We start from the raw sequence: 16923 nt of genomic DNA on the forward strand, positions 1-16923 counted from the left end.
CAAAAAATACAATATATAATTTCATCGGTAATTATTAAAAAATATAATTTTTTAAATTTTTTTTTAAAAAATTATAAAATAATTAAATTAATATAAATCAACACTCCATAAAATAAACTTTAAAGTTTCAATTGATTCAAAAATACCTAAATCATTTCTTAAGTAATATTTCATCCCAGAAACCATGAGCATCATCAAACAACTTTTGGAGTTAGTTAAAATCATATAAATTTACAATATTCACATAAAATTTCTCTAGATATGTAAAATAATTATTGATCCTGATAACCATTAAATTAAGCAAAATCAAGTCTAGAATTAACAAAACAGACTCCAGCAATAAGATATTTTCCTGAAAACTATAATAAATTTCAACCATATTTCTCCATAGAATTTTCTCTCATCAAACCAATTGACAATGATATCATAAATTAACAAAGTTTAAAGAATCCTTCAAAATGAAAGGCCAACAAAATCTAGATTGGGAAATTTTGCCGCTGTTCTTGCATAATCAAAATGGCCGCCACTTCCAATGAATGGCAACGTAAAATAACGCTCTTCATCTCTTCTTTGGGTACATATGTCATAATTATAAACTTTATAAAACACCAGTAAAGAAAACGTTCCTCCGAAATATAATACTTCAAGTCAAAGAAGAAAATTTTCTTTTGTTAACATATCATTTTATCATTTTAGAAGGTAGAATTCACGACATCAAATATTTAACTACTGGATGTCATCACCCTGTGATGTTGCAGATTTGTGATATTTTTATGTATTATTGTAGATTTATAAAAAAAATAAAAAAAATTATATAGAAAAAAATTATTGTAATTCATAATATTTTCAAGAAAAAAACTACAAAATTAAATTCTTAACCAGCTTAATATTTAAAAAATAAAATTTTAAAAAAAAATCATTAAAAAATCATGTAGGTAAATACTATAACAATCTACTGTGTTTAAAAAAAAAATTACGAAACTAAATTCTCAACTAGCTCAATATAAAAAAAATCATCAGGAAAACACTACAGCAATCTATATTATTTCATGAAAAAATCTACCATTATAATTTTCAACCAACTTAATATTAAAAATAATAAAATTAATAAAGAAAACTTTTAAAAAAAATCACATATTTAAAAATAGATATGCCGAGGCCAGTACATGAGCAGCCTGAACATTGGAAGGCAGTTAAATTCCCAGTTCCGAAGCTTGCAGATTGTGGTTTTTCTGAGCCAAATAAAATACTGCAGAAGGAGTTTCATACCTATGCAAAGGAAGACAACTTCAATGCCTTGTTTGGTCTCTTGTCCGATAAACTGCAACATGTTTCATCAGAGGAACTGCTCAATATCATTTTCAAACATGTTGCTGCCTCTGGAAATTCAGTGCTTCATGTGGCAGCAAGCCATGGAAGCGAAGGTGTGACACAGCTACTGTGTCATCAATTCCCCATCCTAATCACCAGGAAAAATTTCCTGGGTGATAATGCGCTTCATCTGGCTGCCAGGGCTGGACGGTTTGACACAATTCAAAATCTCGTCAAGCATGTGAAAATTCATCATAAAACACTTGAACTTGCTAGCTTGCTGAGGATGGAGAATAATAAAGGAAACACCCCTTTGCATGATGCAGTCATCAAGGGTTGCCAAGAGGTGGCCTGTTTCCTCGTTTATGAAGACCTAGATGTTTCCTACCACAAGAACAAGGAAGACAAGTCTCCCTTGTACTTGGCAGTAGAGAGTTGCGACGAGGAGATGATTGCTTCTTTTATAGAAGATATGCCGGAAGGAAATTTAGGTAATCACATGTTTTCATCATTTTGATGTGAAAAATAACATGTTACACTTATAATTATTGGTCTCATTAAAACTGATTCTTCATAATTTCATTTTATGTAAAGCATGAACTTCCTGCATTTTGTGTTTTTTGTGTTGATTATCTAATTTTTAAATTATGCTGTATTAGAAAAACTAGCGGACGGCAAGCCGGATATAAATCATCCCGAGGACAAAAAAGGGGGAAATCACCTTCATCTTGCAGCAGCCATGGGCTTCCTCTTTGGATCAAGACTCCTGGTTAGTCGATGTCCTGTTGCCGCATCGCAAAGAAACGAAGAAGGCAACTTACCTATCCATGTTGCATGCCAGAAGGGCCATCTTGAAGTAGTACGCGAACTACTTACTTGTTGGTTCGATCCAATGGATTTTCTCAACGAAAAAGAACAGAATATTCTTCACGTTGCAGCGGAGAGTGAACAGATGAAAATGGTGGATGAAATATTGAGAAATCGAGATCTGGAAGCACTTATAAATGAGATGGATTACGATGGAAATACACCTTTGCACTTGGCTGCAATGTATGGCCGTTCTGAGATAGTGCACTAGTGAGTGACATGGGTGGATAAAATGATTGTTAATAATGAAAGTTGAAACCATCTGGTGTTGTTGGGAAATTATTGCAAGGCGGACGCTTTGAAGCACCCAAGTCAGATGGAATGGTATGCTCATATGCTGAGCCTTTTCGAAAAACTGACCTTATGGTGCCAAGGGGCTTGTAATTGCTCTTGAACATCACGGGGGCTTATACTCCAAATTAATCATCATATATACTTGCAAAAAATGAAAATGAAAAGGACAAACTTTAACATTACAAGAACTGAATGCAAGAAAATACATTCAAATTCAGTTTCGAATGTATACTTAGAAATTAATACTTTACTCTTTGCTTGTCCTTGATCAGAACAAGCTAATCGATACCAAGCATGAGGATGATGCTGCGAGAGGTGTATGGAATAAATCGCAGGAAGTAGAAGTTCGCAAACTGGTAAAATTTTCGGTTTCACAAACTTTCTTTCTTTCAAGTCCTGGCATGTGCCTAACATCACAAAGGGTTTTCATTGCTCCATCATGTATCTTAATTTTAACATTATCAATTCTAGCAACTTAGATTTTATTATCATTTACTAGCGCTATTGAATCAAAACATATTCTTTGTAAGAGTCAAAACATTCTTTATTTAAATAAATATGAAAGTAGCATGCAAAATCTACAATCCATGAATTTTTCAAAACTTCATTACAATATTTATGATCCATGAGGACATCATCATCTTTGCTCCCATCTTTCATGGTAGTCGTGACTTCGTATGATTTAGCTTTAATTCTTCAAGACTTTAATCAATCTCAAAACTCTAGCAAACCAAGTAATAACATAAAGTAAAAGGAACATTAAAATTTGACGTAGTTTAACAAAGCCTATATTCTGCAAAAACTTCACTAGTACGTATTGGAGATTACAATTATTAATCAAGCATGCATACAAATATATACTTGTCTTCACCCCTGAATAAGAACAATACAACTGTTGGACTATACAAACAATCTGGAAAAGTTTTCCTCGGACATTTGTTCATTTTTTTTTAAAAAAAAAATTCAGATTCAAGCATTACATTTAAGTGATACTTTAACAAATAGGTAACATAAAGATTTTTTTTTTTGGCTCTAGTTCTTAAGGTTTAGTTGGACAACAGCTGGAACGTCGGGGGAATCTTATAGCCAATAAGATAATGATTGTATAGAGAGATAAAGAACGAATTAAAAAACAAAACAAAAATATTTGGTCCTTTACAAACCAAACAAAACTAAAAAAAAAAAACCAATGTCCTATTAACCCACAAAGCCATAACATAAACCAAACTTTGAAATTAATAAAAACAAAAACCATGTAACTAAATTTGCTTCTCTATGCATTCCTTGCTTTGCCATTGCTTTGCCAAATGATCTGTGTGACATGATTACTAAGAATATGTGTAAAGTTCACAAGAAAAGATACTCAAGAATTTAAAATGTTAATGAATTCATGTTGTAAGCGTCATGATCTTATAATATTGTGACTTTTGACCAATGTAATGGCATTATATGAATCATTCTCTACAATCCAGCTTCTAATAAGTGTATAGGAATAATCAATACTTACTTGAAAAGCTCTATTAATTGTCAAAACTTCAGTCACATTTGATTTTTTTATACCTGTAGAACAAGAGAAGACACAAAAAATTTCCTTCATGATCTCTTAAAAATCTGTCATTCATTGCCGGATGGTTTTGCAGTACCAAAAATTCACTCAATAACAATGGATTTACCGACAAACTATTACTATTTTTGTTAATTCAGTCGGTGACTACCGACAGACACTTTCCGTTTGGTCTTTAAATTAAATTACTTTATATTCTAGCCGTTTGGGTCCACATAAGAAGCTAATCAGTGATGGAAGCAAATATATTCTAGTATAGCAAAAACTTTCACATCCACATTTTATCCAAGTTGCAACTTTACGGAAAAGGGAATGATAGATTTCTTTTAATTACCTTAAATTTGATTAATCCAAAATGGAAATAAAGTTCTTTACCTGCTCAAAAACATGGAATATCTCACTGATCTACTAAATAGCGATGAATTACTTCTTCGTTATATGGGATATTAAGCTAACATTGTCATGATGCTTTATATAATTTGTTTACCATATATTTTCTAATTAACACTTTGTTGTTCAGCGTGAGGTATTAAAAGTTTTGGTGGAGGCAGGTGATAAGACTGAGTTTGACATCAATCTTAACTTTGATTTAACGACGTTAACGACGGAGGAACGGAACAGAGGGGTAGGGAATCTTCTCGTGGTGGCAGTACTGGTAGCTGGAGTAACCTTCGCTGGTGCTATCACTGTGCCTGGATCAGGTTCTAATCTTAACAGTGATAGTTCAAAAAATCTGATGAGAGCTTATATTTTTTTTGACATGCTAGCTATGAATTTCTCCCTCATCGCCGCTATAATCCTTTGTCGGATATCATTAGGTCGTGCCAGTTATGTAACATGTAACATGGAGTTGGCGACATTTCTTAATTTCTACTCCCTTCTCTGCTTGGGTTTAGCATATACATTCATCCTGGCAATCACGGTGCAAGAACGTAATGGATTTTTCACAACCATCATCACATTCCAAGATTGTCTTTTTTTTATCCAATTAGTTTGTTCCTATCGAATGATGGTTTCAACTGCAAATTCAGTATTGTCTTTCTTGCGTGCAAATCCCTTTAAATTCATGGCTCGAATGAAAAGAAGGATGCATGTACGGACTTATCTTATGGGTAGAGAATAGGATCACATCCATTTCAAACTGGATAGCTTGCGAACGGGAGGGCATTTTATCTTGTATTTAAATCTCATGTAATTAATTTGTATCTCTTGTAACAAATAGATAAGCTCTTTCTCTTCTCTCTTGTAACGACTCTGGTTATATATAAAGCAGAACATACATGTCTCGGGTGTGTCTTTACAGAGTTCTTTCATATTGCAAGGTACTTGACTCTCGAATTTTTAGCACTAAATAGTTTGACAACAACTAATCGCATGAGTTTTTGATAAATAGTATGTACTAGTAGTGGACCTGAGCTATGATATGGGGTTGGATTCTTATATATATATATATATATAAAAGAATGTTCAAAGTGTTGTAAAATGTATTCTAAAGCATGGCGAAATTTGGTTGAAGTTTATTATAGTTTTCAGGAAAATATCTTATTGCTTGAGTCTATTTTGTTAATTCTTGACTTGATTTTGCTTAATTTAAGATTTTTTATATTCAATGAATGGTCATCAAGATCAATAATTATTTTGCATACCTAGAGAAATTTTATGTGAATATTGTAAATTTATATGATTTTAACAAACTCTAAAAGTTGTTTGATGATGCTCATGGTTTCTTGGATGAAATATTACTTAAAAAATGATTTAGGCATTCTTTGAATCAATTGAAACTTTAAAGCTTATCTATTTATTATCTTTATCTTTACTTACTCCTTTTAGCTTTATTGAATTATACTTTGGCCTTCTATATATATCAACATCATATCCGCTATCATTTTTAAGCTTAAACACTAATTTTCTTAACTTTTAAGATAACTAAATTTACACAATTTTATTCCTACAAGAGCATGTAAAGTGTGAAAGAAAGATAGTTTACAAGTAAAATTTATCGTAGGTCATGTTATCAAAATCAACAAGGTGTTGGAAAGTTATTTTCTTTTTAAAAAAGAAAAAAGAAAAAAAATAAAGGAATCTTTAAAAGCAATAAAGAGAGGTGTTTTCAGAGGTCAAAAGTATTGAAACTTTGATTAACTTTGATTCCTATGGATTATAAACTTTAGAAAGTCTTTGAGGAAATAAGTTTTATAAAATAATAATACTTAACCCCTCTCAAATAAAAATAAAAACATTTCAAACAAAAAGGCAACAAATATTTTTATCAAAAAAGAACAAACAATATTTCAAAAAAAGAACAAAAAATAAGAAGAAAAATGCAATTATGGATCAAATTGTGAAGAAATTAAGAGAAAATGGTTGAAATTGGCTAAACATTTGAAAGTCAATGACCGAACTAGAAAAGATAGCAAAATACAAGGACAAGAAAAATTCAATCAAGGATGAAATTGTGAAGAAATATTGAGAAAAAGGTTGAAATTAACTAAATAATTGAAAATTGAAAAGTCAAGAACCAAATTGAAAAGGAAAATAAAATTCAAGTACAATTTTTAATGCAATTAGTGGAAAAATTAAAAGAAATTAAAAGAAAATGTTGAAATTGGTCGACAATTAAAAAAAATTAAAGATCCAAGGACCAAATTAAAAAAATAAAAAATTAGGAGACCTATTTTTAAACATGAAAATTTGATTAAAATAAATAGCGCAATTTGGGGAAAATAATGTTGTTTTACAACTAAAATAAAAAAAATAGTCTAAAACAACATTGTTTTGGATATGTATTGTGAACAATGTCTTCTTCTTTGTGGTGGCCTCATAATTTTGTCTTGTTTTCCATGGTTTTAGCCTAACTTTAGGCAATTTTATCTCTCTCCTAAACCCTCGAGAATGATATAAAAAAAACAAATCATTCCCCTCCCCTCAATATGCACTACATTGTTAACTAAAAAATATGTCCTCTAACCCTCTAAAGCCATGGTACAACTAGTGCAAATAGACCAACTCAAACATGTTTAGCCAAAGTGCATAACAATGGTGAAGGGTTGAGATTGATGCAAAGTAACCAATGATAGTGATCATTCCACTAAAAAAGATTCTAGGAGCTTTATCTTTGCTATAAATAATTAGGCAAAACAAAAAATAAAAAAAGCTTATCTAGAGAAAAAAATGTCGAGTTTTATAGAGAGAAAAAAGAAAAATAGGAGTCTAAGGTTAGAGAAGTGGGGATATATTGAGACAAAAGGTAGAAAAGGTGAAATAAGAAAGGAAGGGAAACAAAATAAAGAAAAAACCAAAACCCAATAGAATTGACAAAAAAATAGAAAAAAATAAAAAAAGAAAGAAGAGAGTTTTAAGCTTGAAATGTAGGTATTGTGAACCATATGGTAAAGGGGGGAAGAAAGGAACATAAAAAGAAAGAAAAAGAAGCTCACTTAATAAGAAACAAAGAGAACCAATAAATAGGGAGAGAAACAACGAAGAGTGAGAAAATCACCCTCCACCGCTAGCACCACCATCATTTTCCACTAGCAGCAACAACCATAACAACCCTCCTCGCCTATAAAAAGCCTCAAGGTAAGCCTCATATCTTTTCTCTTTTTTCCTGTTTAGGTTTGTATGGACACTACTTGCTCATGCATTTTTATTTTGTTTTGCTTTTATTCTTTTCATGTTAGTGTTATCTACATTTAATAAAATACATGTTCATCTTTTTATGTATTTATATGTGTGTAAATATTTATTTTTGAAAAAAAAAAGAATAAAAACAATGTCTTGACAAGTTTACATCATGTTCAGTTGTATTTTTCATAAAAATTAGGCTTGAATAGTAAGGTTGATGTGTCTCTTAGTTTTTAGCGGCCAACATAGGCCTAACACAACATTTTCAACTATAAAACAAGTTCAATATTGCGTTGATGAGTTTTCGCAAGTTTGCATAATGTTCATAATGGTTAAGTATACATGTTTCCTAGTTTTAGGGTTCGATGTAGATATAATGAGTCTATAAGTCTCCACAATATAGGGATTGTCAAGGCTTAAGCTTGGTATTTGTTCAACTTAAAGTTTTTAAAATAAGATAATAATAAAAAGGTTAATAAATATATATTAAACTTTTGATCATAAAAAACAATAAAAATAAAAAAAAACTACTTGTTAGACTCGATGAACATCCACCGATAACAAATAACTATAAATAAGTTTGGAAACTAATTCAAAAACTTAATGATATATGAAAAATACATTTAGTTGAAAACATATAGCAAAGGTAAGTTTTTCTTGAAAAGGATGTAGTATGAGTCATTTTTATCTTACCTTAAACATAACCAACCCCTTACTTAAATCTCTAGAACAAATTTATTTTTTAGAATTCTTACTTTCCTTTAAAAAACTAGGATGACTCCATATTTTTCTTTAATTTTTAGAGGTCCTATATTTTATGTCGAGTGTGATGGGAGGAAAGTGAACTTTCTTAACCATAAATTTTAGAAGCATGTCTCGGTAAATTTGACATAACTTTCCTTTAGATACCTAAATTAAGAGATTTTAGTGATAGGTGAAATCTTAGAGGGATATATACAACTTCGATGTTTTTGAACTTCTCAAAACAAGTCAATTTAATGGAGAAAACAGGGTTAAAAGTTAGGATTCAAAATCAATCTGTTTTGAAGAAAATATTAAGAAAAAAATAAAATGAGATTTTGGACCAAAAAAAGAAAGAAGGAGGAGATCATGGAAGAAAATATGACTAAATCTGGAAAAAAAAAATGATGGGGGCAAAAAAGAGAGAACCAGAAAAAAGTCATATTACAAAAGGAAGTCATTTAGAGTTGAGTGCTTCATCAAGTAATTCCAAGCAAAAGATTTTAATTATTCTCCTTATTTTTCATTGAAAGTATTCTAATAAGAATATGGTCCAAACTAGCATATTTGACCCAAAAAGTAGACAAAAGTCCAAACTAACATATTTGAACATTTTTAACTCAATCCTCTTTACTTAGCTCATTCAACTCCTTTTGGATCCACTTTATTTTAGACCTTACAATAGACCTAATAAACACTCTTAATAGATAATTTGATGTTGTAGGTAGGATCTCATCACTTAGCGTGGATCACATAAGCTATTCTTTAATTAATGGCTTGCTCCAATTGCTATGTGATCTTTAATACCTTTTACAAACATGTAGTGGGTTAATTGTTAATATTAAACAATTATGTTGTGCTATTATTTCTAGACGGCTTCTTTAACCCTATCAAGCATAATGCTCTTGTTATAATGGTATGTTTGTGCAAATAATGTGTATGTTTCTTCTCTCTTAGTTCATGTTATTATGGACATGAGAATATGGCTATTTATTTCTATGTATTATATCAATTATTTCCTTTTAGATACAATGTTTCAAAAGAAAAGGTTATAAGTTCAATAAGAATTTTGTTATTTCATCAAGTAGTAGTATCGATGATCATGTTGTTAATTTAGATATCAATTATGAAGAGGCACCTATTGTACATGTTTCCAACTGAAGCTCATCCAATGCATTTAGCAAAGCTAGAATCCCTTTATCTAGAGACATTGTATCAAGAAAATTTACTGCAAAATAAAAAGCCAAAAACACTATATAAGTCATGTGTTTTCTCAACATTGAAGTTATTTATTGGTAATAGATTATTCTAAGTTTTACATTAAATGAAAATGACTTTGATGAATTGATTTTCATTGTTGTTATTCGGGTAGTCTTGTTTTTAGAAATTTTAAGCTTTATGTAGCTTTAGTTTTTCTTTTCCTGCTACCTAAAGTCAATTGGATTTGGGTTACAAGATGATGTACATCTTAGGTACACCCTTTGTGTTTTTTTCAGTTTTTTTTTTTAATACAATTACACTTAAAAATAATAATTAAGAACCATTGTTTCAATGGAGTCAACTTTAAGATCATTCTAAATGTATGAATATAATAGATGTTTGTAGGAAAAATTTAAGATTAAATAAATAATATATACTTTGAGTTAATACATAATTTTTTAAAATTTTAAAAAATAATTAATGTATGAATTGACTATAAGGAAAAAAAGTACTAGAAAAAGGAAAATGAGATGGTTGTTAGGAATGTATGGGAAAACCACATTGCAATTAGGTAAGTATAATGAAAAAAATTATATTATTGTAAAACTATAATATTTCATTTCCTTATCTTAATTTTATTTATTAAATTATTATATTAGGTTGTGTGATTTGTGGCATGATGCCCCTAGATATGCAATGAATACAGCCAACTTTGATGACATAGCATTGTGAAAACATTTTAGACCGAGACACATAATAAAGGATAATTAGGCTAAGTTTCAAGAATTTTTGGCATCATATGGTTTTAAAAAATGCTCCCAATCTAGGTCTCAAAAAAAAAAAAACTCATGGTTTAATGAGCATGCACACTTGAAAAGCACTTTCCTTGTTGAACCATGCAAGGAGCCTAATAAGAGCATTGCTATAGATTTAATTATTTTTTCTTTAATTATTAATTTAGTTTTTATTTATAAGAATTTTTTACAAACTATTTATTGGACAGGAAAAACAGTTTTCGTGTGAACATACTCCAATAGAGTTATATGAGGAAACTCATATAAAAAAAGGGGATAAGAAAAAAGAATGAAAAAATTTATCGATAATAAAATAAAATAGTTCTTTGTAAGTAATTTTGGATAGTTATAATTGTATTACTAATGCTTTTTTGAAAAGGTTTAATTGGATTGTGATTTTGTTTTTGTTTTGAAAGATACATATAATGCCAACATGGTTGCTAAAAATAAAGAAGACAATTACAACCATCCTCCTAACAATCCTCATTTATGGTTGGAAACTGGAGCAATTAATAGACTTTATAAGAATTAAGTTTATAGTATGCTTATAGCATTGACCTAAGATACAAGGGTGAATCATAATGTTTCAATGGTAGGCACACAACATTCCGACTTCAACTAAACATCAACGACCATTAAGGAGATGGTTTGAGATAGGATTCCATAACAATCGGCTATTGAGTTGTACAATATAAGAGCATAAATAATGACAGAACTGAAAAAATAAGAGCAAAAATCAAACAAGAAATAATAGAAAATAAGAGCAAATACATGCATATTTGGCTTTACATTTTCCTTCCTCTCCTTGAGCTTATAGTTTAGGATTTTTTTCACCTCCTCCACCTTTTTATAAATTTTAATATGTTGTTTACAAAATTTTTATGTATGGAATTCTATTTAATATAATTATTGTTTGTGTATGGAATTCTGTTTATAATATTTTTAATTTTTTTTTTGTTGTTCTTGTTGTGAGTGTAGTGTTAATAAAAAATGCATTTGAGATTATAAAAACTAAATAACACAAAAGAAAGTATGAAAAACTAAAGAATCACAAAAAAATTGCGTTTTTGTCAGCAATATTTACTCACATTTCATTGAAAGGTTACATGAAGTTTAGGCATTTCTGATAAAATCAGTGAAGGAATATTCCATTCGAAATTAAAGTGTTTTTTCATCTATGATTTCAGCGGTAATATTTTCTCCTTTTTTTTATGGACTTCCCGGTGCAAAATGAGTGATAAAATCTAATTTTTTGGTGTGAGTATTTCATTGGCCATTCCATTGTAAAAGAAAGTTTATGATAGAATTACGGATGAAACACAAGTCTCTGATGAGAAACTTGTCGATGGCATGTTTTCGTTGGGAATTTTGTTATTATTTAAATTGCTGAAAAAAGTTTTTCTTATACACTGATTGTTAGAATATTCTGTCAATGTTTTTCATTTTTCTATTAATGATTTTGTGTTAATTCTAGTAGGAAACACTACAGCGCTTAAAACACAAAAAACATCATGCAAAAAAATAATTGGGATAAAAATCGAATCCGGAAACAAAAGATCAGGGAATATGTAACTTAATCAGCAAATTGAGTATCTAAGCACAAGAACTGGAAGCAAGCAATTACAAAAGTGAATGAAAGCATAGAAAATAGAGGTATGATGTACGTTTGATTTGGTGATCGCTGGGCGGCGATGGTAGCTGTTTGAATGGCTTAAATTCAGGTGTGAATAGTAATTAATGTTCAACAAAGCTTAATGCTATAATGAGCAAAAGATCTGGTTAAATTTAAATAAAAATTATTAGGAATTTGGATTAATGATAAGAGGAACCCTTGTCAAATTTAAAGCTTGATATGTAGAGAAACATAAATTTTCTACTAGTCAAATTTTGCCATGTGTTATTTTATTCTTTAAAAGAAAGGATAAAATAAAATTAAAATAAATGACTTGAAAAATAAATGAGCCTTTATATATTTCTTGGCCAATGAAACTTTAACACTTGGGATAAGATATTCAAGATATCTTATCATAAATGCAAGATCCAATCAATAAATATCAACCAATGAAATTATGTCATGTGGCATTGGAAAAGGACCTGAGAGCCCCTACAATTCTCTTTAAATAGAGGGCCTCAACCTAGCGAAAAAGGATTCTTGAAGATATAAATTTTCTTCGAGACAAACTCTTCAAGCAAAGAAACTTCCTCTCTCTCTTCAAGTAAGAAAGCTCTCTCTCGAAGAGTTCTTAAGCCTCCTTCATCCATGCTTAAAGTCTACAAAGAACAAAGCTTTGAGGATCAAGCCAAAACACCCCATAAAAGTTCTTCAACAATACTTTGAAAACAAATCAAGGTACTCTTCAAAGCATCAAATTACAACATCTCACTTCGTAATACATGCCCAAATTCATGGAATGGAGATATCGTTTTCGATGATGAAATAACAATCTATAATATCACAACCACGATCAATTAGGACCACGTCAATCACTCCCTACAATATATTTAAGCTCCTTTGAACCTATAAGACTTAATGCCATCTTTCTGATGAACTTCATTGCATCCTCAAGTCAAACTCCATGTATAACCCTTGCACCTCAAGTTGACAACTTGAAGCCTGATTCATCTAAAAATTATGATGATAAAGGATTGACTTTAGTCACGCGTAGAAGAAGAATGAGGAAGTGCATGCACATGACAAAGGCAACTAAAATAAGAATCTCGATGGTGAGGAAGCTAATTGATGAGCCGATACGCCGAAAAATTCAACGAAAATCCATACCAATCAGAAAGGAGGGTTTTTTAGCTTAAAGTATAAGAAAGCTCGTTACACTATATGAGTACATGCCAACAGAGATGAGAAGAATTCAAATTCAAATTTTATTTATTTATTTTTTATTTGCTTCAAATTAATATTTTTTTGTGTTTTTAGATAATTTTGATGTGCTGATATCAAAAATAATTTTTAAAAATAAAAAAATATTATCTTAATATATTTCTAAATAAAAAGCACTTTAAAAAATAATTACAACTACACTTTCTAATTTTAAAGGCTGGTATAATCAAAATATTATTAAAACAACACTTCCCTTTGGATGCCAACGTGTTACTCTTTCATCACACTCTTTTTTAAATGGAAAAGTGAAAAGCAAAGAAACCTTTTTTTTTTTTAGAAACCTTATTACCTAAGGAGTTTGTTTCTTAGAGCTTTAGAAACCTCTCGGTATGCACAAGTCTCCTAATTTTGTCTAATTATTTGGAGGGAAAGTACTTGTGCATGCAGAAAACGGATCTTCTTCATCATCTCCCTTCACGCTACTTCTCTCTCAGTTTACAGGTACACCAATATATGTTTCTCCTTCAGAATTGATTTTCTTATATATTCTTTCTTTTTCATTTTAACATGGAATCTCATGACTAGTGTAATGGTTTGGTGTTTTTTTTTTCTTTTTTGGTGTCAATATTTCAGTTTAAATTTGTTCGGATTATTTTTTTATTTGCGATTAATCGAAAGTGCATGAAAAATACCCGAAACGTCTTCGTAAACTAGAGAAAGGAGGTACGATCCCTGTATTTAGGTTCATTATAATTTTTCCTACACTGTACACTCTATCTCTCATTCTTCAAAAGAGAAGATATTCACTATTTAAAAAAAAAACTATTTATAGATTTTGCATTTAGATTTTTAATTTTTTTTTGGTTATTGGCGCAAAATTTAGAGTGTATGGATATGAGGAATTAGTCTGACTTCTTTTTTATGTCTATGATTGTATGATGACTAAACCTCTCATCTTGCTTTAGTGTGTTTGGAGTGTGCATTTTGATAATGATCTTTATTATGGAGAGAATGACTTTTATCTAAGTTGGGGGAGCAAGCGGGTTTAACTAATCAAGAGCACCTATAACATAAGTCTACTATTGGGCTTGAAGGAGCATGCGACACTTAAATTAGGACGGATGCAGAAGGAATATAGCCTTCGAGGTTATATTTATACCTGTGTAGGATGTAAAGAATAAAGAAGATGATAGATGTGTATATGAAGAAGAATGGAATATGAGGATGTTTATACTTGGTATTTCATTGGTATTTATATATCCATGAATCACGTCCGCTTGCGTGAAGAGAGAAAAATTAGGGAGACTACTAAATTTTCGAGTATAGAGATGGCGTGTCTTGATGTCTTTTTAAAGGCCTAATTATAGTATAAAGTCATGAGAGTAACTAATGCTTGCTACCAACTGTATGGTGAGTAGATGGTCTAATTTGGACACTAACCGAACGAAGTTACTTTTTCCTCTTTAGGCAAGGAGTTTAGACACTAGTAAACTTAAACATCTTGATTGCTTTGAAATTTAGGCATGTGAGATATATATCAAAAGGGCGAGGTAGCCATTTAGTGTATATTTAAGGTTGCCTATTGTGGTATACATTTAAGGGAGAGATTTGTTTATTTGATATCTTTGTTTATTTTTATATCAATCATCACATCAAGGTATTTATTACTTTTGGGATATTTTAGTATTACTCTCTTCTTAATTAATTACAAGTTTGTATTATGATATGAGTATAATTGATTTCGGGTTTAAATGTTGCTCTTTCTTTGTTATATCCTCATTTTCGCCTATGGAATAGGTAATTGGCTAAACTATGTTAAATATATATATTATTTTCTCCTTTATAGTATGAGAATTATTTTTGAAGATTCTATTCAAACTCTTAACAAACTGGCATCAGTTGTTTGCGCTAATAAAATTTATATTAATTTGATATATTTGTGCTTATAATTTATTAATTTATATAATACTATTAGAAAATATATTAAAAGTCATAAAATATTATTTTAATTATAAATACAATACACAAACCCTTAGTTATTTTTGGACCTGGATGTAAAAGAAAATCGACAATGCGTTAACAGCTTGATTTTGACATTATGCTCCTAAATAATTGTATTGAGAAAAAATTATGCAGCCAATGTACGTTTTCTCTCACTAATACTTTAATTAGCATATCTCCTGCATTCATGTTTTCTATGAATTCTTTAGTTTGCTTGGCCAAATAACAAGACATGTAATTAGCACTGACAACCGCAGCAAAGTTAAGTAACTCAAGAAAAGATCGAGCACTCAACCGACATCATACAATCTTCCAGCACGTTGCAACTCTCTATGCAATTACAAATAGATATGCCGAGACCAGTACATGAGGAGCTTGAACGATGGAAGGAAGTTAAATTCCCAGTTCCGATCGCAGATTATGGTTTTTCTGAGCCAAATAAAATACTGAAGAAGGAGGTTTATACCTATGCAAAGGAAGACAACTTCAATGCCTTGTTTGGTCTCTTGTCCGATGAACTGGAAGTGCTCAATATCATTTTCAAACATGTTGCTGCCTCTGGAAACTCACTGCTTCATGTGGCAGCAAGCCATGGAAGCGAAGGTGTGACCCAGCTACTGTGTCATCACTTCCCCCTCCTAATCACCAGGAAAAATTTCCTGGGTGATAATGCGCTTCATCTGGCTGCTAGGGCTGGACGGTTTGACACAATTCAAAATATCGTCAAGCATGTGAAAATTCATCATAGAACACTTGAACTTGCTAGCTTGCTGAGGATGAAGAATAATAAAGGAAACACCCCTTTGCATGATGCAGTGATCAAGGGTTGCCGAGAGGTGGCCTGTTTCCTCGTTTATGAAGACCTAGAAGTTTCCTACCACAAGAACAAGGAAGACAAGTCTCCCTTGTACTTGGCTGTAGAGAGTTGCGATGAGGAGATGATTGATTCTCTTATAAAAGCTATTTCGGAAGGAAATTTAGGTAATCACAAGTTTTCATCATTTGGACGTGAAAAATAACATGTTACACTTATAATTATTGGTCTCATTAAAACTTATTCTTCTTAATTTCATTTTATGTAAAGCATGAACTTCCTGCATTTTGTGTTTTTTGTATTGATTATCTAATTTTAAAATTATGCTGCACTAGAAAAACTAGCGGACTGCAAGCCGGATATAATGCTTCCCGAGGACAAAAAAGGGGGGAATCTCCTTCATCTTGCAGCATCCATGGGCTTCCTTTCTGGAGCAAGACTCCTGGTTAGTCAATGTCCTGTTGCCGTATCACAAAGAAACGAAGAAGGCAACTTACCCATCCATGTTGCATGCCAGAAGGGCCATCTTGAAGTTGTACGCGAACTACTTATTTATTGGTTCGATCCAATGGATTTTCTCAACGAAAAAGGACAGAACATTCTTCATGTTGCAGCGAAGAGTGGACAAATGAAATTAGTGGAAGAAATATTGAGAAATCGAGAACTGGAAGCACTTATAAATGAGAAGGATTACGATGGAAATACACCTTTGCACTTGGCTGCAATGTATGGCCGTCCTGAGATAATGCAGGCACTAGTGAGTGACAAGCGGGTGGATACAAGGATTGTTAATAATGTAAAGTTGAAACCATCTGGTGTTGTTGTGAAATTATTGCAAGGCGGACGCTTTAAAGCTCCAAAGTCAGGTCGAATGGTATGT

At 31.1% G+C, this 16923-nt stretch overlaps 1 protein-coding gene across 2 annotated transcripts in view; it reads left to right on the top strand.

Annotated features, from left to right (window-relative positions):
- The first annotated feature begins 1144 nt into the window (after window positions 1–1144).
- LOC105138912 (ankyrin-2-like) overlaps window positions 1145–16923 on the top strand; it is a 44192-nt gene continuing 28413 nt past the window's right edge. The window contains exons 1-2 of one of the 2 annotated variants that reach the window (XM_011045147.1): window positions 1145–1802; window positions 16379–16917. In XM_011045147.1, coding sequence (XP_011043449.1) covers window positions 1151–1802; window positions 16379–16917 — 1191 coding nt within the window. In that variant the 5' untranslated portion in view covers window positions 1145–1150. The remainder of the gene's footprint in view (window positions 1803–16378; window positions 16918–16923) is intronic. The other variant, XM_011045148.1, reaches the window with a different exon arrangement.

Source organism: Populus euphratica, unplaced genomic scaffold (assembly GCF_000495115.2).
Source record: "Populus euphratica unplaced genomic scaffold, PopEup_1.0 scaffold135.1, whole genome shotgun sequence".
NCBI lineage: Eukaryota > Viridiplantae > Streptophyta > Magnoliopsida > Malpighiales > Salicaceae > Populus > Populus euphratica.